The following is a 23,433-nucleotide window of genomic DNA, read 5'->3' as shown; positions in this document are numbered from 1 at the left end:
CTCGCGCCCTCCGGAAGTCGAGTCGCGGCCTGTGCGCACTCCGAAGTTGCCGGGACACTCTAGGCGTGCTGCTGCTTCTCCAGCTCTGTCGGTCTCGGCGGCCCCCCACGAGGGTCAGTATGCCTCGGTACGCGCAGCTGGTGATGGGCCCCGCCGGCAGCGGAAAGGTCAGTGTTGGCAGGAGGCTGCTGGAAAGGGGGCGGAAACTTTAAGACTCCCCGTGACCCCCCTGGGTGGCGGGGAGCTTAAGATGGGGACACAAGACACAGACACTGGGTTCTACAGCCGCCCCTAGACCCCGGGGGGGGGGGGGAGGAATGCCCGGGATCTTAGAACAAGGACTGGTTCAGGAGCTGCCTTCTAAGTGTCCTAGGAATGCAAATATAAACATTAGAGAATCTGAAACAACATTCAGTTCAGGGAACACTTATTAGGCGTCTGCTGTATGCTAGGCACTTAGTAGGGTAAGGGTGGCACAGCCGGCCTCGAGGGTGAGAAGACATGGATTCGAGTCCTTGCCCTTTGGCACAGGCTGGCTGTAGCATCTTGGGCAAGTGTAGAAGAGTCAGCATCTGCAGAGATGGAGGGCACGATCACACTGTGAGTTCCAGGCCCACTCTACTCCCAACCATTCAATAATCAATGGATCGATCGATATTTATTAAGGTCCTAGTATGTGACAGGCACTGTGCTTAGCACTGGAGATGCAACCTAAAAGGAAAAGAAATGACCTACACTGCCCCAGACCCTAGAGATATCAAAGAAGGCTGGCTGGCTAACATCAGTGCAAGATAGATACTCTCCTAGCTGTGTGACCTTGGGCCTGTCACTTCCCTTCTGTTGTAAAATTGGGGTCCTAATAGCTACCTAGACCACAGGGTTTTTGTGAGGCTTAAGTGAGATGATACCGTGGATAGTAAATGTTAAAACATCAGGGAAAGGTCAGTTGCTGTCCTGTACTAGGGACCTTTCCAATTTGATGCTTGCCCAAGATTTTTATTCAGGGGGATGGACAGCAGTGGAGACCTTGAAGGCACTAACTAGTTGCTACCACCTAAAGATTTTTCATGCTAAGGGTGTAGCATCTTAGATTTAGGGCTGTAAGTGACCTTAGAGGTTATTTAGTTCATCCCTTTCATTTTGCAGAAAAAGCAGCTGAGACCAGTGACTTGCCCAAGCCAAGTTCTCTCTTTTACTGCACTTCACTCTTGTTGGAAAGACCTGTGTTCCAAACTTGCCTTTGGTTCTTCAGCCAATTTGATCTTGGGCATGTCACACACCTTTCTCTGGGCCTCAGTTTCTTCCTTTGTAGAAATGATGAAGCTGGACTCTCCAGCCCTTATCAGCTCAAAAGCCAAAATCTCTAGGATGAAGATGTTGAAGTAGTTGGCCTCTGAGGTACCTTTCAGCTCCATAACACGATGGCTATAGGATTTAATCATTCAGTCTTTCATAACTTTGTGAAGGGCTTCCAATACCTGTAGAGGTTCTGTGGAGCTATTTTAAGTGTGGCATAATGAAACAATCAGAAGGGATCACAGAGACGAGTGTAAAAGAGCAAAAGTGAATACTGCTTCTTGGATTCAAAGCCAGAAGAGAGTGATTCAAATCCTGTCCCTCTTCTAGGCTCCCAATCCAGGATTCTTTCTGGACTCTGACTGTCTCTCACCCCCCCCCCTCCAAGCTATTCCCATAGTTTGCTGATTTCACCATTGTGACACTCTTGTCCATTGCACCTTTCCAGAGATTTTGCAACATCTTTGGTCAGTTTTACCTTTGCAGCATCTTTTGTCCATTTCACCTTTGCAGCATCTCTAGTTGATTTCATCTTTGCAACATCTCTGGTCAATTTCACTTTTGCAGCATCTCTAGTTGATTTGCCTTTGCAACATCTCTTGTCCATTTCACCTTTGCAACATCTCTGGTTGACTTCACCTTTGTAGCATTTTCAAATATACCTCCTTTGCTCCTCTGACCCTGCCATCCCCCTGGTACAGGCCCTCATCACTTCACACCTGGTGTATGGCAGTAGCTGCTGGCGGGTGCAGAGATCCTGCCTGCCTCCAGTCTCTCCCCACTCCAGTCTATTCTCCACCCAGATGTCCAAGTGATCTTCCTAAAGTATAGATCTTATAATGTCACCCTTTACCTTGGTACAGGCCTTCGTCACTTCACACATGGACTGTTGCAGTAGCTGCTAGTGGATCTGCCTGCCTAAGGTCTCTCTCTCTCCATTCCAGTCCGTCTCTGGAGATTCCCTTTTGCCTCCAGAATCAAATACAAAATCCTCTTCCTGGAGTTCAAAGCCTTTCATCACTCAGCTGCCTCTTGTCTTTCTAGTCTTCTTATACCTTACTCCCCAACATGGCTTCTTAGGTCCAATGACACTGGCCTCCTGGCTTTTCCTCAGATAAGAACTCCATTTTTCTCGTTCTTCTAGTTCCAGCTAAAACCCCATCTTTCTACCAGAAACCTTTCTCAATCCCACTTAATTCTAGTGCCTTCCCTCTATTAATTACTTCCTACTTGTCCTGTAAATAGCTTATTTATACATATTTGTTTGCTTGTTGTCTCCTTCTTTAGATTGTAAGCTCCTTGAGGGCAGGGACTGTCTTTTCCCCTCTTTTTGTATCCCCAGCATTTAGCATAATGCCTGGCACATAGTGGGTGCTTAATAAATGTTTATTGACTGCCTCACACTGTATGTTCACCTGTAAAATCAAAGGTTTAGGTAAATTATCTCCAAGTCTTTTTCAGCTCTGGATCATATGAGATCCAATAATTTCAAGGCTCATTTCATCTTTTGTGTCCCCAATGGTAAGCAGTAGTCCTGACAATCTGCATTTAATTGCTTTTCCTACATGCTAGGTATCCAGAGGTGCAACAACAATGATCAATCCGTCCACAGACATTTATTAAATAATTACTGTGTGCTGAGCACTAGGGGTACAAAGACAACAATCTATGCATAAGCATTTATTAAGTGCCTCCTGTATGCCAGGGGCTACTGGTAAATGCTGGAAAATACGAAGACGAACATGAGCCAGGCCCTGTCCTCAGGAGAGACAAGGGAAATAGCATTAAAACAGCAAAGTGCAGACATGATGATTCAACAAGCAATTATTAAGCACCTATAATGTTTTAGACAATAATGTACAGAGATGCCTCAATGGCCCCTTCCCTGTCCTTGGTGTCTGAAGCTGTACTCAGGGCTAAGAGAGAAAGATGTGAAGCTGCCTCTGCCCTCGAGGAGCTCACTATACTTTGGAGGTCAAGGATTGTGGATTTAGTACTAGGAGGGATCTTAAAGGCCATCAAAGCCAACCACTCTATTTTAGAGCCAAAAAAACTGAAGCTAAGTGAAAGAGCCAGGATTTAAACCCAGGTCCTCTGATTCTGGCACCTCAGTGTTACAAGTGGCCTGGAGTCAGGAAGACCTGAGTTCAAATCCATCCTCAGACATTTACTAGCCATGTAACCCTGGGCAAATCACTTCACCCTGTTTGCCTCAGTTTGGACACTACTGAACAAAAAAAACGGCCTCTGACCCTCAATCCAACACTCTTCATGTTATTCCATATCAGTCAGTCAGTAAGCATTTATTAAGTGCCTGCTGTGTACTATACTAGGGAGTGGGGATACAAAGAAAGATAAAAGACAGCCCTTGCTCCCAAGGTGCTGCACTCCTTGTCTAGTGGGGGAGACAACATGCAGAGAAGCTAAAAGCAGGATATATAGGAAATAATCAACAGAGGGAAAGCCCCGGGCATGAAGAGGGGTCAGCAAAGGCTTCCTGTAGAAGGGGGGGACTTCAGCTGAGAGGAAGCCCAAGAAGGCAGGAGGGGGTACCATGTTGCTTCTTTAGTGTTTCCCTGGGTTTTTACTGAATATTTTCTGACAAATATTGAACTAGAAGTTGAATACTATCTCCTCATAGCAATGCCTGGAGCTCAGGAGCACACATGCTGATTTTTCTCATCTGATGGATGGGGAAACTGATGCTCTGAGAGGCAGTGACTTGCTGCAAATTGCATGAGTTGGGAGGGTCAGAACTGTCTCTTTTCCCAGTACTGGCCGTGCCTGTCTCAAATAGTGCGAATCTGAAAGAGAATTCTATTCGATAAGCATTTAAGTACTTACTGAGTGCTGAGTCCTTGGGGACCCCAATGGGAGAAACCCTTCAGCTCCTGCCAATGGGATGCTTTTACTCCCCCCCCAAGGTAGACTCTGATGAGGGCAAAAGAGAGAGGCAGACACTAGGCCTCTTGGAAAACTGAAGGTGGAGGAGATCCGCAACAGTACCGTGCACCTCGAGTACACCCGGGCTGGGCAGGTGCAGCTGTACTTGGAGGCAGGAAGGTCGGGTTCCTAGCCTGCTCCTGGTGCTTACTGGCTGGGTGACCCTGATAACCCTACCTTGCCTCAGTTTTCTCATCTGTAAAATGACCATAATAATAAGAGCACCTACTCATAGGGTTTGGGGCATCCAGGTGGTGCAGAGGAGAGAGCACTGGACCTGGTGCCAGGAAGACTGAGTTCAACTCTAGCCTAGACACTTCCTAGCTGCATGACCCTGGGCAAGTCACTTCACCTTGGCTGCCTCGGTTTCCTCATCTGTAAAATGAGCTGGAGAAAGAAAGGGCAAACCACTCCAGTATCTCTGCCAAGAAAACTCCAAATGGGATCACGAAGAATTAGACATGAATAAAACAACTGAACGACAACTCAGAGTTATTTGGAAGATCAAATGAAATAAGGCATATAAAATGCCTTGCGAATATAAATTGCTGTGACAATAATAGCTAATATTGATATGTGTCTATTTGCTATATTTAAAAAATAATATGCTTATATAAATATTATTGTCCCAATAATAACTTTCTATATGCCAGCTGTTCTTATTAGAAGAGGCGGGACCTGTGATTTCATTGGTTTAAGGATGTCCTTGGATGGGAAAGCCTCTCCACTGGTTCAGATTGACCCCCTTATCTTTGAGAGTTGAGTTACCCGTTACGTGTCAGGGGCTCAGAGGCAGCCTTGGACCCAGATCCTACTGGTGTGGGGGTTCTCCATGTGCTGGGTCACAGAGCCACTCAGTTGATTGTCATTTTTTAATTTTAATCTTTTTTCAGTGGACAAGCATTTATTTTCTTTCTTTTTCACCTCTACCCTACCCTCCCTTGTAACTAATGATGTTTAAAAAAAATCTCCTTTGGAATCTATCCCACCCACTCAGACCTTCTTCATCGCTTGGCTCCTGATGTTGTTTTTGGGTTGTTTTTTTAGAGCACTGAGGGTTTATTGTTATTTATTATTACAATTATTATTCCCATTTGACAGATGAGAAAACTGAGGTTCAGATTTGTCCAAAGTCAGCCAGGACTTGATTCCAGATAAGTTTAACACCAAACTTGAGGGTGGGGTGGGTGGGGTGGGTGGGTAAGGGAGAAGGATGCCATGAAAAATGTAGGTGTTATAAAGACAAAACATGTCATCGTGAATTTATTTTTAAAAAGCGACACACCAAAGTCTCTAGTTGCTGGCCCCAAGTACAGTTGGACTTTAGAGAAGGGCAGGGTTCAGTGTGAGTGGAGAAGTCAGGACAAGCAGGGGTCCTGGAGGAGGCTGGACTGTGCCTGGCCTAGAAAGACCAGGAAGCTATGAGAGGATCTTTGACCATGGCCGGAGCAGATTCATGGAGACCCAAGTGAACCTGGGTAGGGATGGTAGGGAGCCCTACCAGACCAGCATGAGATGAAATTGGGCAGGTGGGTCGGCCCCGATTACAGTGGGCCCCCAACTCAGCTCTCCACCGGCCTGTACAAACAACAGAATGTCAGCTTCTTAAGACCAGGATTGGAATAGGCCAGGGATGGAAACTGTCCTGATGACTGCATTGGTGTGGAGAACTTTCCAGTGAGGAAAGTGGGTCCACCAGGGCAGGTTGGCACCTTCTCTGCCACTTACAGTCATAGTGAATTGCGGAGAGCACCCAACTTGTCCAGGCGTTACATGGTCAGGATGATTCTGATAGTAAATGTTTGTGATTGTTGGTTAAATGGAGGAAGTCGAAGACTGACCGTCCCTCCAGGAGCATGCAGGAGGTGGTAGGAGTGCCCCAGTGAAACTCATGAATTCCACTGGACATTAGAGTCGAGGGGCATGAAATTGTAAAGGAAAAGGGGCAGGGGGAGACCTGGCATTCAGAGAGAAACATTGTCTCACTCAAGTCTCGTGGTGGCTTTACAAGAGAGGTGCTACAGAGATGATCACTCCCATTTTACAGATGAGAAAATTTAGTCTCAGAGAGGTTAAGTGACTTGCCTGGGAATGCACAGCTAGTCAGTGCTGTAGCTCATACATAGCGGAGATGGGTTGGGTCAGGTGTAGAGAAGGAAGTGAATTTTGAGCTGGGTCTGAAGGAATGGTTTGGTGAAAGAGAGAGGTGTTGGAGCCTAGCGAGCAGAGCGGAGCAGAGTTCATGGGGGGCATCAGATAGAAGTCCCTGCATGAGATGGAGTACAAGCTCTGGAGGCTGAGGACCCAGGTTCAGATCCTGTCTCTGATACTTATTATATGTGCGACCTCTAACATTAATTTGCTTAACCTTCCTCAGCCTCAGTTTGCTCAGCTGTAAAATGAAAGACTTGACTGAGATTTCTGATGCCCTCGTTCAATAACAGTCACTAAACTTAAGGATTTAGACCTGGAAGGGACCTTGGAAATGCTGTATTCTGTCCCCCCACCCACTCCCCATTTTACCAGTAAGGACACTGAGGCTCAGAGAGTTGAAGTGCTTGCCTGGGACCCCTCCTGGAGCTAGTTAGGATTGTCAGTGGGATAGGATCCGAGCTCCTGACCTGGCCAGGCACAGCACTGGCTCTGTTAGCTCAGCCCCTTCCTTTTGCAGACGGGAAACCTCGGCCCAGAGAGCTGGCCCACAGGCAGCTGCTTTTTACTAGGGATGTATTTTTTTTTAATTTCTCTTTTATAGCAGTAGGCTGAGCAGTTGGAAACTGTCCAGTCTACTCAAAGATCTCTTCCCATAGAAAGAGGTTCTCAGTGACCTACGAGGCCTCAGCTGTTTGGCTGCCTGTCCCATCTCTTTGCCCCTCTCTTATTTATTCCTCTCTGGCTGACCCCGTCCTGTCTGTCTGCCCCTGGCTCATCTGTCTGCCTCCATCCTCTCTGGCTGACCCCATCCTGTCCGTCTGACCCCGTCCTGTCCGTCTGGCCCCATCCCATCCATCTGGCCCTGTCCTGTCCGTCTGGCCCCATCCCATCCATCTGGCCCTGTCCTGTCTGTCTGCCCCTGTCCCATGGGTTTTGGATAATCACATGTGAGGTCGCAGCCCTATGATTTCATCTGCTCACCAGCAGCGGCTTTCCTGTCATTACAGAGCACATACTGTCACACCATGGTCCAGCACTGTGAAACCCTGAACCGCTCAGTGCAAGTGGTGAACCTGGATCCTGCAGCTGAGCACTTCAGCTACCCTGTGATGGCAGGTAAGCACACAGTGGCAGTGGCAGCAGCAGCAGCGTCCTTTCTTCCTTCTTCCTGAAGAGCTTTACCCTGCTCTCCCACCCGTGGACCGCAGCTATCCACGGCCGCATCCAACACGTGATGAATCTGCCGGTACAGGGTGGTGACAGGAAGCCAGGAACGAATGCATTTATTGAGCCCTTACTGTGTGCCGGGCACCTGAGTTAGAAGGAAAAAGCAGAAGCAGGCCTGCCCTCAAGGAGTTTGCATTCTGGTAGAAGAGACAAGGTCATTATTCCCTTGGTTCCTAGTCTGAAGCCAACCTCAAGTTAACTTCCAGGGAACTTTAGGAACCATTTATTAAGCCCCTACTATGTGCAGATAATAGCTGATTCACCTTAGTTCAACAAGCATTTATTAAGTGCCTGCTGTGTACCAGACACTGCTGGGTGCTAGGGATAAAAGTGGTCCCTGACCTCAATAGGGGATGCAGCACATAGAGAGAGAAGCAAACACAAGATAATCAAAGCGGGCTGCAGCTTAGAGCAGTAGACAAAGCATCTGCCACCTTTAGAGTCTTTCTGCCTCCGCCTCCGCCTCCCGTTGCCTGTGGGACCTGGGTTCAAGTCTATGGGTACATGCTTCACCAGCCAACTTCCAGCACTTCCAGGCTTTCTTCTTCTGGGGGATGCCAGGCCTTGTTCTTCTGTAGTCCTCCCTAGAGGATCGACCTCTGTAGGGGGCAGGAGGCCTTCCTGGGGCTCTTTTAAAGTGTCATGGCTGCCATGGCATTACCATCTGAGGGTCCCCTGCCTCGTGCTGCATCTCTTGACCACCCCCCTTTTCTAGTCATACGTGCTAAGGGTTTCCTAAGGAGGCCATGGCATTGAGAGGTGAGTCATACGTCATGGTAACCCCCAAAATGTATTTGCTTTGGCCAAGTTGGATTTATACCAGGCGTGCAAGGATGGTTCAGCCCTAGGAAAACAGTTAATATCATTAATCCTGTTAAAAACAAAAACACCTCCAACCACATGGTTTTATGCAGGAAAGGCCATTGACAAAGTCCACCATTTATTTATGCTTTTCAGAAAACAAACACCAACCTACAAAACTGAGGTATAGAAGGGTTGTTTTTTAATACGATCAATAGAAGTGTCTTTTGAAGTGGACAGAGCCCCAGGTTTACTCTGGACAAGTCTCTTCACTCTGGGAGCCTCACTTTCTTCATGGGGTAGGCAGGCCTCATTCTAGGTCACAGGATCCTCCATCTGGAGCTGGAGGGGACCTTACGAGTCCTCCAGGCCAATCCTCTCATTTTATGGATGAGGAAACCCAGACCCCAGAGAGCTAGAGTGATCGGGACCAGTGTACCTGGTCACTGGGTCCAAGATCTGGCCGAGCTGGGATTCACACTCCTGGGATTCCTGTGACTCCCCAAGTCCAGGGCTTTTTGTGCTGTTTCTCAATTAGCTTTCCCTGTAACCCTGCCACTTACCCACCCTTCTTCCAAATTTCCCTCTTTCTGTCAAGGTCCCTGTGTTAAAACCGTATCTCGTCCTGGTCCCCCTGTCGGCCCCCCACCGCCACCCCCTCTGGTCAGTATGGTAAATTTATAAGTAGCCAGTATAAAGAGGCAATAGCAGGAAGTGAGATTACAAGGGGGAACCTGGAAGTCATGTACAGACTGTCCCAAATATCAAAGCCTTGTGAACCGTATCGCGGATTCACCAAGAGCCACGTCCTGGTAACATGTGCGCTGAACTAGGGGAAGCCATCCAGGCACCGCGGCCTAGGCCTTTAGGTCCTGTGATGTGCAGATCCCAGACATTCCAGCCATCTGCAGGAAGACTGGGGTGCTGATGACTTTGAGGTGCCCTGGAGCTGTTAACTTGAAAGTTGTACCGACAACTTCGAGGCCATCTGGATATGTTAATGAGCTGGCTCCCAGGTGGCGCAAATAAGAGTTAGACTTTTCCCCCCAAACCCTATGAAAAATAAACCTCCAACTCCATCCCACTCCCCGAAGCTTGTCCATCTCTATCGGGTCCACGCTACCAAGTGCTGTGCGTGCTAATCCACGGTGACGTGAGTGATTCTCCGTGCTTCTCCCCTTCCTCATCTTTTCCCGGGCTGCTTGCCTTCCTCTACCACCCTATGCCCATCTCTTTGCCATCTGCCTCCCTACCCCCTTTTGGCTGCTCATCTCTATACCTTCTGGGCCTGTTCGCCCCCATACTTTCTGTGCCTTATTAAAGTGTGATTGCCGTGGACAGAGCACTGGCCTGGAGTCAGGAGGACCTGAGTTCAAATCCAACCTCAGACACTTGACATTTACTAGCTGTGTGACCCTGGGCAAGTCACTTAACCCAACTACCTAGCCTCACTCCCCGCTGCCATCACAGTCTTTCTTGGTGAGTACCCAGAGAACCACGAATACCTGCGCCGTTTGCTAATTTCATAAATTAGTTAGCAGTTCAGGCCCCATCCTCCTCTTACCCCTCCCTGTCAGGTATGTTTGCAGCCTCAGTCATCCTCCAGCTTTTCATTCTTCCTCTACTCCTCATCTCCAGTGGTGTGATGGATCTTCAGAGTCCTCCCTCCACAACCTCCTCTCAGACACATCCCTTTCCTCCCCTCACAGGTGTCCCCTGGCCCTCCTCACCTCTCCCGTGGACTCTGCAACACCTCCCACCTGGGCTCCCCATTTGCAGCCTGTCTGTCCCAACTGGTCCTTCGGGGGCAGCTAGATGGTGCAGTGGATAGAGTACTTGTCCTGAAGTCAGGAGGATCTGAGTTCAAATCCAGCCTCAGACCAAACACTTGACACTTAATAGCTGTGTGACCCTGGGCAAGTCACTTAACCCCAATTGCCTAAAAAAAAAAAAAAACTGGTCCTTCACAGAACAGCCAGAACAGCCGGGCTCATTACATGAGACCCCGTCACACACTGGGTACTAGCCAAACCAGCCTACTTCCTGATCTTCTTACACAATTTCCCTTCTCCTTTCTCTGTGTTGTGTGTGGGCATGCCCATTAAATTAAGGGCCCATGCCTTTAGTGCCCTTCCCCTTCCACACCTATGCCCTTCAGCCCTTAGCCTCCCTGATTTCCTTTACAGCACAACCCAGGCTGGGCCTCCTCCTTTTATGCTCTTCACGAGCCCCCAGCTGCTGGGGCAACCACATCGAAATTACCTTATGTTCGTTATGTCTATATTTTGAATTTACTTATATGCACCTATGCTGTTTGCCCTGCTAGAACACAAGCTGCTTGAGGGCAGGGACTGCTCCATTCTTTGTCTTTCTATCCCTAGCACCCAGAGCAGTGTTTGGCGCATGGCGTGGCCAAGTCTGGGTTAGTGCAGATGATGAAGCACATTGTCCATGGGGTCACGTACCTGACTGAGCAACTGAAGAGCAAATGATGAATCCCGTGATGTGGTTGCTTGTATTCAGATTTGTATTATTCAGAGTTATAATTTTGTAGTTCCAGGCCAATGGAAATATCAAGTTTAACTTTGAAGAATGTGACCATGAGATTCCTAATGAATTTTTAAAAATTGACTGATTTATTTATTTTTAGTTTTCAGCATTCACTTCCATATGCTTTTGAGTTTTCAATTTTCTCCCCCAAGATGGCATGCAATACTTATACATTCATATTAAACATTTTCACATTAGTCATGTTGTAAAGAAGTATTAGAACCAATGGGAGGAACCATGAGAAAGAAGAAACAGAACAAACAACAAAAGAAAAAAGATATCAAACAGTCTGCTTCCATCTGCATTCAGACTCCATAGTTCTTTCTCTGGTTGTGGACAGCATTTTCCATCACGAGTCTTTTGGGGCTGTCTTAGATCATTGCTGAGAAGAGCCAGATTCCTAATGAATTTTAATGATGTGGCCACTTCTCAGAATTCCTCGTTCGCAGTCGTCACGATGCTTAATGAGTGCTTGTTGAGTGGTTATCGATCACAGACCGTCATTGGCAGCAGCGACGGCCTCCTTGGGGGGGGTGCGACGCTGGCCTTGTCCTTTCAGACATCCGAGAGCTGATTGAGGTGGACGACGTCATGGAGGATGACTCACTGAGGTTCGGCCCCAACGGCGGCCTGGTCTTCTGCATGGAGTACTTTGCTAACAACTTTGACTGGCTGGAGAGCTGTCTTGGGCACGTGGAAGACGACTACATCCTGTTTGACTGCCCAGGCAAGTGCCCATTTCTCATTCCATAGTTGGATGGGCAGGAAGAGAAAAGGGACCGGGCTCTGCGGCAGCAGGCTGCAGATGCAGTGGAGAACGGACACATCCTGAGTCCAAATAATGCTTCTGATGCTTATTGCTTGTGACCTTGGGCAGGTCACTTAGGCCCTCTGGGCCTCTGATAGCCTCTCAGGTCCCTCCCAACTCTAAATCTGTGATCCTATCAATCAGTCAATCAACAAACTTGTTGTAAGATTCTACTATGGGGCGGGCTGGGTGGCTGTGTGAGTAGAGCACCAGCCCTGAAGTCAGGAGTTCAGATCTAACCTCAGTCACCTAGCTGTGTGACCCTGGGCAAGTCACTTAACCCCAGTTGCCTCAAAAAATAAAAACGAAAGCTAAAGACTCTTTGTCCTCCAGCATCCTGTGACATGACATTAGTTTGCTCTTTCCTTCCTCCTCTTACCCCTTCTTTATGCTGGATTGTCAGAGATTCTCAGAGTTGGAGGGGATTTGAGAAGCCTTTCAGTCCAACTCTTACCTGAAAAAGAGGCCCCTCGTTAGCATCTTGGATACGTGGTCATCCGGCCTCTGGCCGAAGGCCTCCAGTGAGAGGCAGCTTGGTCGCTCCGAAGGCGGCCCATTCCACTGTTCTGACATTGAGCCAAAGCAGTCTCCTGCTTCTGCCTCTGCGGTCAGACAGAACTAGCTGTATCCCTGTGTCACATGACAGGCCTTCATGTCCTCGAAGCTCTTCTCCAGGCTAACTCTGCCTGGTCCTCCTCTGTCCCGAGCGCCTGGCCCTTCCCCGTCCTGGTTGTGCTCCTCTGGATGCTCTGTCTTATCGCAGGCCTCCTGATGAGGTCCATCAGGCGGTGGACAGTGGGGTGATGACGTCTCATTTCTGGAACGTAGGCCCAAGATTGCATCTGCTTTGTTCGGCTGACGTCGGTTCGAATGGGGGTGGACAGCACATAGATCAATCTATATAAAATGAAAGCAAAGAAGTGAGGGAGTGAGGACCCCAGCCTTTGTGGAGGGTGATGGATCAGAGAAGGCTTCATGAAGAAGGGGATGCTCATACTGTCTTGAGAGGAAAGAGGGATTCTGTGAGGCAGAGGTGAAGAGAGTGCATGCCAGGTATAAGGGACAGCCAGTAGGGTGGGAGGTGAGCATTGTCTATGAGACACAAAGGAAAGGCCAGTTTGACTTGACAGTAGCATATTAGAACAGGGGTAGTGTAGGAAAAGGCTGGAATGATAGCTTGATACCTCCCTGAGACAGTAGGGAGCCACTGGAGTTTCTTGACTACAGGAGTGTCTCGGTCAAATTCATAGTATAGAGGATGTCCTGGAAAGGGGAAAGACTTGAGGAAGGAACAATGAAGAGGTTACAGCTAGAATCCCTACACAGAAAGTTGAGAACAGATCTCGACCTCAAGGATCTCCTATTCGGATAGGAAAGACAGTGAGCAAACAACCGCAGGTGTACAAGATAAATCCAGGGTGGGTGGGAGGCGATCTCAGAGCAAAGACACCAGTGTTCAGGGGTAGCGGGAAAGGTTTCTTGGGGAAGGTGGGATTTTAGAGGCAGGAAAGGGCTGCAAAAGTCAAGTGGAGGATTTTATTTTATTTTACTTATTTTGCTTTTTTTGGTGAGGCAATCAGGGAGTGTTTGAGCCGAGGGGACCTTACTAAAGCATCTATTCGTCTCTCACGGTCTAGAATATTATTTTCTTTTTCTTTCTTTTTTTTTTTTTTTTTTTTTGGCTAGGCAATGGGGTTAAGTGACTTGCCCAGGGTCACACGGCTAGTAAGTGTTACGTATCTGAGGCCGGATTTGAACGCAGGTCCTCCTGACTCCAGGGCTGGTGCTCTATCCACTGTGCCACCTAGCTGCCCTAGAATATTTTTTTCTTTAATCCCAGTAGAATGAAAGCTCTTTGAGGGCAGGGATTTTGTCTGTGGTTTGTTTTTCTTTGATGGTGTTCCTGGCGCCTGGCACACGTACGTAGTGCCTTGCACTGCGCAGGGGCCCAATCAAAGTTTGCTGAATTGTGTTGATTTCCTATTTGTGCCCGTTTCTTCCTCGAGGCGCTAATGTCCATCGTGTCCTTGGTGCAGGGCAGATCGAGCTCTATACTCACTTGCCGGTGATGAAGCAGCTGGTGGAGCGCCTGCAGCAGTGGGAGTTCCGCGTCTGTGGGGTGTTTCTGGTGGATTCTCAGTTTATGGTGGAGTCGTTCAAGGTATGACTGCAAGGCCAGAGGCAGCTGGCATGGTGGCTAGAGTGTTGAACTGGGAGTCTGGAACTCCTGGGTTCAGATCCTACCTGTGGAATCAGGAACACCTGGGTTCAAATCCTACCTATGGCACTTAACTAACTAGCTGCAGACACTACATGTCTCTGAATATCAGGCAATTCTCTAAGGCTTCACCTTGTGGATGGGATGTAATCTGCCCCAGGAAAGGGATTTCCCACCCAGGGAGTTCCCAGATAGTTGAAGTCACAGGTTCCTTGACATGTTGACACATGGGTGTGGGTAAAAAAATAACACCGTGTCCTAGCGTGTAGGGTTTCAGTCCTATAAATGCACCCACCTTCTCCCTGGTGTTAGTGAAAGCTCCTACAGTTTTTGCCTTTCTTTGTACTTTGTACTTAGCACAGTGCATGGTACCTTTTTGTTGTTGCTGTTCAGTCTTTCAGTTGTGTCTGACTCTCCATGACCCCATTGGGGGTTTTCTTGGCAAAGATACTGGAGCAGCAGTTTTCCATTTCCTTCTCCAGCTCATTTTACAGATGAGGAAACTGAAGCAAACAGGGTGAAGTGACTTGCCCAGGGTCACACAGCTAGGAAGTCTTTGAGGACAGATTTAAACTCAGGAGTCTTCCTGACTCCAAGCCTGGTGCTCTATCCACTGTGCCACCTAGCAGCCCATATGGTATATAGTAAATATTTAATAAATGGTTATTGACTGACTAATAGGTTTGTGATGAAAGCAGATGAAACCCTAACTACCAAGGAAATAGGGCTGATACAAATGCAGCGTTCCATTGTCAGCACTTCCGTTATTTTCTGTTCTGCCTGTACGCCTGAGGAATTGCTCAGAATCTGGGTCAGGCCTACCTTTCAGGACTTACCTCATACTACTTGTTCATTTATTATTAAGCACCTACTGTGTGGCGGGCACCATCACTAGGTGTGATAGAGACAAAAATGAGGCAGTCACTTCCCTCAAGGAGCTTATATTCTGTGGGAATGCTGATGGAGGGGACACAATATGTACACACCTAAGCAAATATATAACATGTCTACATAAAGTTGTTGGGGCTGAGATGAGAGAGATCAGTAAGCTCCCTGCACCCAGACTGTGTTCCAGCCAAACTGGCCTCCATGGTCTGCCCTAACCCGGCCTTTCATCTCCCAGGCAGTCTGTCCCAAGCACCCTCCTGACTTCTCTCCTCCGCCTCAGTCTTAAATCCTCCTTTTCTCCAACTGCTACCTCCTGCAGGTGACATGCTCATCCTTATCTTCCCTCAAGTGATAATCAGATCAATCAAATGAGCTGAAGCTGGGAAAGCCTGTAGCACATAATTGGCTCTTAATAAAGGCACTTAATTATCTCTGTAAATGTTGGTAGAAGGGAAGCTCCTTGGCCTTTGCTATCCCAGGCGCCTTGCAGTGGCAAGGACTTAATAAATCCTCTGGAGTCGAATCGAGGTTGGGGGTCTCCGTGACCACAGGGAGGCCTTGGATGAGCCTTCTCTGCCCTTAGAGGGAGCCTAAGCTTCAAGTCAGAGCTGGGTTCAAGTTCTGGCTCTGCTCAGGAGGGGAAGGGACCAAGCATTTCTGAAGAGCCTGCCGGGTGCCAGGCTCGGTGCCAAGGCTTCCTCAGAGTCAGCTCGTTTGATTGATTTGATGATCTCACTTGAGGGAATGAGGAGATCCCCTGCAGGAGGCGGCACCTGAGCATTCCCAGGGGCTTTCTGGGCTTGTGGGATGAAAGGCCAGGGGAGGGTGGAACACAGTTCTAGGTCCAAGAGTGTGACTCCGTGAGCCTCCATTTCCTCATCTCCACACAGGGGCAATAACAACTGCACCTGCTCCCTCCCCCCAGGTCAGTGTCCTGGAGCTGGCAGCCCCACTGGTGGCAGCTTGGTCCAGGGGTGAGGCCTGCCTGGTCCAGTCTTCAGGCCACCTGATTGAGGGCAGGAGATAAGAATCGCTGTCTTTAGATAGTGCTCGGAGGTTTCTCTGAGGAGAACCTAGAAACCGCACTTGTTGGTGGCAGGTTTTCGAACGGTTTCATGAGAGGGAAGGTCAACACTGTTGACGCCGTGTAGCTGTTTGCCAGACTCAGATGTCCCATCTCCCGTCTCCAGGCTTTTGCATAGGCTGTCCCTCCTGTCTGAAATGCGCGTCCTCCACGTCTTAGGACCCTGAGCTTTTGACCTAAGGGCCAAAGCCTCCAGGAGCCCTTTCCTGACTCCCTCCCCAGGGTTCACCGGTCTCACCGTCTTGGTGTTTCACTGTGATCGTGGCATAAGCTCCTCGAGGGGCTGGGACTGTTGTCTTACCAAGCTCTCTGTCTCCAACCCCTGACACCGGGTCTCACAGCAGAGGCCTGTGGAAGTCCCTGCTCATTTGGCCCATCTGCTTGAGACAGATTTACTAATGATCGAAATTCAGGTATTTCTGCTTAGAGAGAAAGATCTGTCCTGCTTTCTGAAAACCTCTCTGGCCCAAGACATTTTCTTCTTACAGTTTTATGGCGTTCAGGAGACAAAGATGGCATTCCACAGTCGAGATTAAACAGGGTACAAAGTTTAGGTTTGAGGTTTTGATTTGCTTAAACAACAGTTGTAACTTAGCAACCCATTTCTGAGTAGGATGCTGACTTCATATCTCCGTGTTTCCCTTAATAAGGGAAGGGGCAGGGTCTTAGTTAACTTAGATAACTATTTGTTGCATTTAATTGAACGTGTTCAGACTTTCCCTGTGACTGAGCAGTGACTGACCAGTTGATTCTTTCTTTTCAGCTTTGGCCAGTCAGGAGCAGAAGGTGCTCATTCTTTGCAGTCACCAGCGAACCCACCTAGAGACGGCCAAGCATCTCATCTTTCCTTGTCTCTTTCCTCCTACAGTTTATCTCTGGAGTTATGGCTGCCCTCAGCGCGATGGTGTCTCTGGAAATCCCGCAGATTAACATTATGACCAAGATGGATTTGCTGAGTAAGAAAGCGAAGAAGGAAATAGAAAAGTGAGTTCTTCCATGACACAGCTTTTGTCCTGAGGGTCAAGGCTACTGAAATTCGTAACCTCTTACTTACGTAGCCACTCACTCACTGCCCATATGTGGGCCTCAGTTTCCTCATCTGTAAAATGAGAGATTAGACCAGATGGTCTCTGAGGACCTTTCCTGCTCAATACCTGTGAGCCTCAATCACTTCACCTCTGAGGGCCTCAGTTTCCTCCTCTTACAGAAGATGAAGTCAAAGTCCTCTGAAGTCCCTTCCAGCTCAGAATTTCTGAGCCTTGGAGAAGCCCAGGGAATAGTTCTCTCACTGACACTCTCTCTCTCTCTCTCTCTCTCTCTCTCTCTCTCTCTCTCTCTCTCTTTCCTTGTCAAGGTTCCTTGATCCTGACATGTATTCATTGATAGAGGATTCTACGGGCATCTTAAGAAGCAAAAAATTCCAAAAGCTGACGAATGCCATCTGCGGATTGGTGAGCTTTCCAATTGTGTTCAGACGTTGACCTGGAAACATAAACAGTAACACACACTGTAATGTAGTGAAAGCAGACAGGCGGTTTTCTTTGGGTTTTGAGGGCATCCTGAGTATCTCCCTTGCTGCTCTTTTCCATTTGTTGCCCCCAAAGGATCGGTCGTCCTGGGGCCCTGGGGAGCAGAGGCATAACCAGGCTTAGGAGCTGCCTCCTTCATGAAGCTTTTCCACCCATCCCTTCTCTGTACGCACAGACAATCTTAAATATTTAGTGTACAGTTTTCCTTGGACCATCTAGATGCATGTTGTTTCTGTCAACAGAATCTAGGCCCTTTGAGGGCAGGGACTGTTAATGGTTTCATCAATTTGTCCTCTGTGCCAAGAGCTGTGCCTATACTTTGTAATAGGTTCCTCCAGTTAGAGCTGCAAGAGGTCAGGTCTGTCCACCTCATTTTGGGTATGAGGAAACTGAACCCAGAAAGTTAAGTGACTTGCCCAGGGTCATTTAGCTAATAAGCTTCCAAGGCAGGATTTGAACCCTCATTTTCTAGTGCCCTATCCAGTATACTGTGGTTGATAACAACAAATTTAATAAATGGTTGTTCATTGACCCTCAAACTGGTGAATTCAGGGTTACTCTAGAGGCAATCCCATATGTTGGCACTGCCCGAGGAATCTCCCTCAGGCAGGGGTTCCTAACCTGGGGTCTGTGAACTTGGATTTTTTATATTTTGACAGTTGTGTTTCAGTATAATTGATTTCCTTTGTAATCCTATGTTTTATGCATTCAAAAACATTCTGAAAAGGGTCTGTAGGTTCCAGTCAGTCAGCCAGCATTTGTTAAGGTCCTCTGATGTGCTGGGCCCTGTGCTGATAAGCACTGGCTTAGAGGAGCTCATAGTGGTGAAGTCCCCTGGAGGGGTCAGCTGTCATTGTTCCTCTTTGCAGATCGATGACTACAGCATGGTCCGGTTTTTGCCCTATGACCAGTCGGACGAAGAAAGCATGAACATAGTCCTTCAGCACATTGACGTCACCATTCAGTACGGAGAAGACTTGGAGTTTAAAGAGCCAAAGGTAATTTGGGAGCTTAGGTGACATTTTTGTAAAAATGTTTCATCAATGATTAAAAAACAAACACAGTCGTCTTCTGTTCCCCAACATTTGAACCCTCCATTGTGACAAAGAACGACAGCTTAGCAAAACCACCTACCAGGGGACTGTGTCTTACAGTGTATAGGCATCTTCCCCTACCAAGAAGGACTGTTTTTTTTTTAAATCAGTCTTTCTATTTTTATTGATTTATTGATTTATTTATTTTTTGGTTAGGCAATGGGGTTAAGTGACTTGCCCAGGGTCACATAGCTAGTAAGTGTTGTGTGTCTGAGGCTGGATTTGAACTCAGGTCCTCCTGAATCCAGGGTCGGTTCTCTTTCCACTGCGCCACCTAGCTGCCCCAGGACTGTGTCTTACAGTGCATAGGCATCTTCCCCTGCCGAGAAGAAGGAAGTGTGTCTCACCATCTGCTCTTTAGGACTAGGATCCAGCCTCATGGTCGTGACAGTGAATCTGACATCATTGGGCTCGTGGTGTCACAGTATCGTGGTTGTGTGCATATCCTCTTTGTCCTGCTTTCTTTGCTCTGCATAAGTTCATACTAGTCTTTCCAGATTTCTTGACTACACAAAAATATTCCATTACATTCACATGCCAGAATTTGTTTATCCTATCAATGGGGACCAACTTTGCTTTATAGTTTGTGCTGCTGCCAAAAATGGCTGCTAGGTTATGGGTTCTTCTGTACTCCCAAAAAAATCAAAGACATGAACAGAGATCCAAAATATATCAAAATTATTCATAGCAGCATTTCTTTTTTGAGTAACAAATTTCTTTTTTTTTTTTTTAGTAACAAATAACTGGGGAAGGTGGGAAGTGAATACCCATCAATTGGGAAGTGGCTGAAAAAACCCATGGTATATGAATGTAGTGCAGTATTATTGTGTCTTAAGAAAGGATGAGTAGGAGAAATTCAGGGAAAGACTGCAAGAGTTATACGCACTTGGGCAGAGGAAGTAAGTCAAACCAAGAGAATGGTGTGTACAGTAACCACAGTGGTGTTGTCTATGAAAAGATCGTGAGCGGGAGGTTGGGTCTCTGGGCAGTGGACAACCAGGGAACATCCTTTGGAACTAGGAGGAATGTCTGGTATACGTGGCACTGTTCCTCTTTGGCTTCAGAGGAGTTTGTGCCCAATAGCAAAGTCACTGGCTCTGAGAACACAAGCTGCTTAGTGACTTTTCTCTAAGAATTCCCTATTTAGTATTAGTGTTTAGTATCTGTATTTTGTGAAGAATCAAGACACCTCGACCTTCTTCGTCCAATTCTTTCCACTGTGTAGTATTTGGGAAACAGATGAATATTTGACTTGTCCTTGATGACTGCCTGACCCCTTTCCAAACAATCTGAAGATTTGATACCAGTTCTGAAAAGGGGTGTGGTGTTTCTTCTTGTCTTTAGAAGTCAGTTCCCTGTAGGCAGCTGTACTTGAGTTAGGGCTGTCTGTAAGTGGAACTTGTAGGATTAAAGAAGAGTGGAAATCTAACTGTCGCCCTGTTCCTTTTGTATGTGGGTGTTAAGAGCAGCCGTGTTCAAGGACACCTGCAAGCCCTTATCGGCCCGCTCAGCTGCCTAGCAGTCAGTAGAGGTGAAGAGAAGTAAATCCCACCTTTTCTGACAGCTTAATTTGCCAGGTCAATCAAGAAAAAGATAATGATATACAGAGAGAACAAAGGGAGTTGAGGCTGAGATGGGGGGATGGACAAAATTCACTAGTCTTTTCAGTCTTCTTTTCAATGTCTTGATTGGTTTTGCTGAAATTTCTTTCTCTTATTATTTAAAAAAAAAAATTCTTTGTTTTAAGACGTGGCCCTCCAGGAGAGGGGGGAGGGATGTAGGTGGAAATGAATACAAAAGTCATCAATAAAATCTATTTTAAAAAAGAAAAAGAGCTGGCCGATGGAGCTATGTGTCCGGGGAGGCTTACCAACCACAACATTCCTAGCAGTTGGTGGACAATATTAGGTGACCTTGAAGGTAGGTGGACAGGCTAGTCACTGAAGGTAATAAAATGCCCAGGCTGTCCAAAATGCCCGTCTATTCTAATGAATAGCAGCTTCTACTGACTCCTTCATTTCAGCTCTGACTTAATGGGTCAGAGACCCATTTCACTTGTTAGTTCTTATCACACCTGACCTGGCTGGGGCAAATGTTCTCAAAGCTCTACTTCCTAAATTGTGATGAAGAAATTACCTTTCACTTCCTCCTAACCTACTCCTGCTTTATGTAAATCACGAGCAAGCTAGCTGGAGAAGACTCAAAAGACCTTTGTTTCTCACCCCTCCCTCTGGCCTCTCCCCGTCTTGTCCCTGCACTGGAATCCCACACCCAGGAGACTTTTCCAGGTGATTTGGCACTTGTAGGATCTGTGCCCGTGTCTACAAGGAACTATGTCTGTCTTAGTAGCGGGTCTTTGGCCCCAAAACATGGAACATTTGCCAGATATTAGCCCATTATTAATCATTACCTGAAATACCCACCCCTAAGTGGCACATTTAAGAAAAAAAACAGTTTTTAAAAATAAACTTTCTTTTGTTTCTTTGCTGTAAGGAATCTGAAGAAGAAAAATCATCTATGTTTGATGAATATTTTCAAGACCGAGGGGATGAATGAAGATATTTAATCAGAGCTTTGCAGGCAGAATCTTACCAAGACTCATTTTTAGCCTCAGGAAGAAGTGGATAGAGGATTCATCTTTCCAAAGCAGAAAGAGTACGGCTAATCCACAATCTGAACGTTGTTACTTCTCCTTCCCCCCAGCCCCCCAAAGAAAAAGATTAATTTGGGAAATCTACATTGGCGAATGTTTCCAAATGAAGTCCCAAGTTCTCTAGGATGTATATTATTTGTTTGAGGGAAGACAGGTTCTGGGCTATAAACATGGCCTGACGAAGGATTCCCATTTAGAAGAACGACTTGAATTTGTAAAAAGCTGGTTTGAGACTCCTATTTATTCAATGTGTACAGATAAGCCCTTGGTGCTGCTGTTTGTCCTAGGCAGGGGCCCAATTTACTGTCATTTTGGGGAAAGGATAGTTTGCATTGTGGTGTGGAGGTGTCAGAGAGGGAGATTGCAGCTTGCTGTCAAGAAGGAAGACTTCCTGATGACTGGAGCTAACCCCAGATGGCATGGGGCTCCTCGGGAGCCGGTGGCCTGCCCAGCTTCCCACAAAGGCAGAGCATGAATGAATGAATGAAGGTTCAGATTGGGCCAGATGGCCTGAGGGTTCTCCTCACTCAGAGATTCTTTCCTGTGGTTTTGCTGTTGGAAAAATGATTGCATTCCCCTCCCTCAGAATAGATTGCTTAAAAATTACTTTTATAATAAAAATAATAATAAAAAATAAAATGTGATGTCTGAGTTGTCCATAGCCCTTTCGTATTCCAAATTATATTTTGACACCCCCCCCCTTTTTTGGTCCAGACTTAAATACCCTGTACCAGATGCAAATCGACAGCTGTGTGTAACTTAACCATATTAATGAATTTCCTGGGTTTCTTAGAGGTTGTGACTTTCCCAAGGTCACACAGCCAGCAGGTAACAGAAGGACGTTGGAAGCCACGTCCTTCTGACTTCTCTGCCCCATGTCTTACTGCCTCATCCAAATTCTTACCAAGGACAGTTCTTGGTGAGTGAAGAGAGTCGAAATTTAGTGATTCCAAAACAGTGAAAAATCATGGTCTTCCAGCGAGCTAACTGAAACTGGGCAGACATTGCAAAATATCTGAAAAATGCTTTTGTTTCCTCTGTTTAATCTTTTAGACTTCCTTAATCTGGCCAGTCAATCAACATTAATAAGGAATTCTGTGCTTGGTGTTGTGCCATACAAGTAAAAACCAGTCCCTGCCCTCAGGGAGCTCACAGGCTAATGGCTGAAGCTCAGTTGTACTGCCACCTAGGGACCGTTGTAGATACTAAGATATGACAGGAACTGTTCAGTTGTTTGAATTGTGTCCAATTCTTCCTGACCCCATTTGGAGTTTTATTGGCAAAGATACTGGAGTGGTTTGCCATTTCCTGCTCCAGCTCATTTTACAGACAAGGAAACTGAGGCAGGCAAGGTTAAGTGACTTGCCCAGAGTCACACAGCTACTAAGTGTCTGAGACTGGATTTTGAACTCAGGTCTTCTTGGCTCTGGGCCTAGTGCTCTATCCACTGCTCCATATCCTTACATAATAATATTCTGTGTGTTTTGTGTCATTCAGATTTTTTAATACCCAAGATAGCACATTATGTTTTATCTTTTTTTATTTTTATTATTTATTTTGTATTATATATTTATTATTTTATTATTTTTTTTATCTTTATTTTATCTAACACATTTCAATGATCTATAGTTTTGTCAGTCCAGGTCTTCCTTCCACTGGTGTCAAAAGCTGCTACTCTATGATTTGGTGGTTGGTCTTTTGAGAGTGGTTGGGGCCAAAAAAAAAAAAAATCACCCAGCTTCCAATCCAGTAGTGAGCCTCTTTTAATTAGGGCCAGGTCACAACCCCTGACTATGTACTTAGAGACTGTTCTAGGACCATAATCAAAACCACCCCAGTTGGGCAGGGACCCACCAGAGCTCCAGGTCCCCTGGCATAACCTTCGGAGGGACCTTGGAGGTCAAAGAGTCAAGTTTCCTCATTTTCTGGATGAGGAATTGAAGCCAAAGGAGGTTAAATGAATTTTGCAAGGTCACAAAGCTAGCAAGTGACTAAGGCAGGATTCAAACCCCAATTTGGGTCCCCACTAGACTAGGCTGAGACATCAGAGGAGGGTCTTGGGGTGGTTTCTCCAGGATATAATCAATGAGACTTTTTTTTTTTTCTTTAAGTCATGAGTCCTAGATTTCTTTTTTTTCTTAACTGGAATATTGTTGATGTCAAACTAGTAAAAAAAAAAATGCAATCC

At 46.8% G+C, this 23,433-nt stretch overlaps 1 protein-coding gene across 1 annotated transcript; it reads left to right on the top strand.

The window, feature by feature from the left end:
* The first annotated feature begins 19 nt into the window (after window positions 1–19).
* On the top strand, window positions 20–21,884 carry GPN3 (GPN-loop GTPase 3). Its single transcript, XM_027853461.1, has 8 exons — window positions 20–167; window positions 7,401–7,509; window positions 11,531–11,698; window positions 13,816–13,940; window positions 16,838–16,953; window positions 17,324–17,420; window positions 18,368–18,496; window positions 21,086–21,884. The coding sequence occupies exons 1-8, from the start codon at window positions 120–122 to the stop codon at window positions 21,146–21,148; spliced, it is 855 nt and encodes a 284-aa protein (XP_027709262.1). The 5' UTR covers window positions 20–119; the 3' UTR covers window positions 21,149–21,884.
* Window positions 21,885–23,433: the final 1,549 nt, after the last annotated feature.

Source organism: Vombatus ursinus, unplaced genomic scaffold (assembly GCF_900497805.2).
Source record: "Vombatus ursinus unplaced genomic scaffold, bare-nosed wombat genome assembly UNPS02009994.1, whole genome shotgun sequence".
Lineage (NCBI taxonomy): Eukaryota > Metazoa > Chordata > Mammalia > Diprotodontia > Vombatidae > Vombatus > Vombatus ursinus.
Note: the sequence above shows the minus strand (reverse complement) of the source record. Positions and strands in the feature narration are given on the sequence as shown.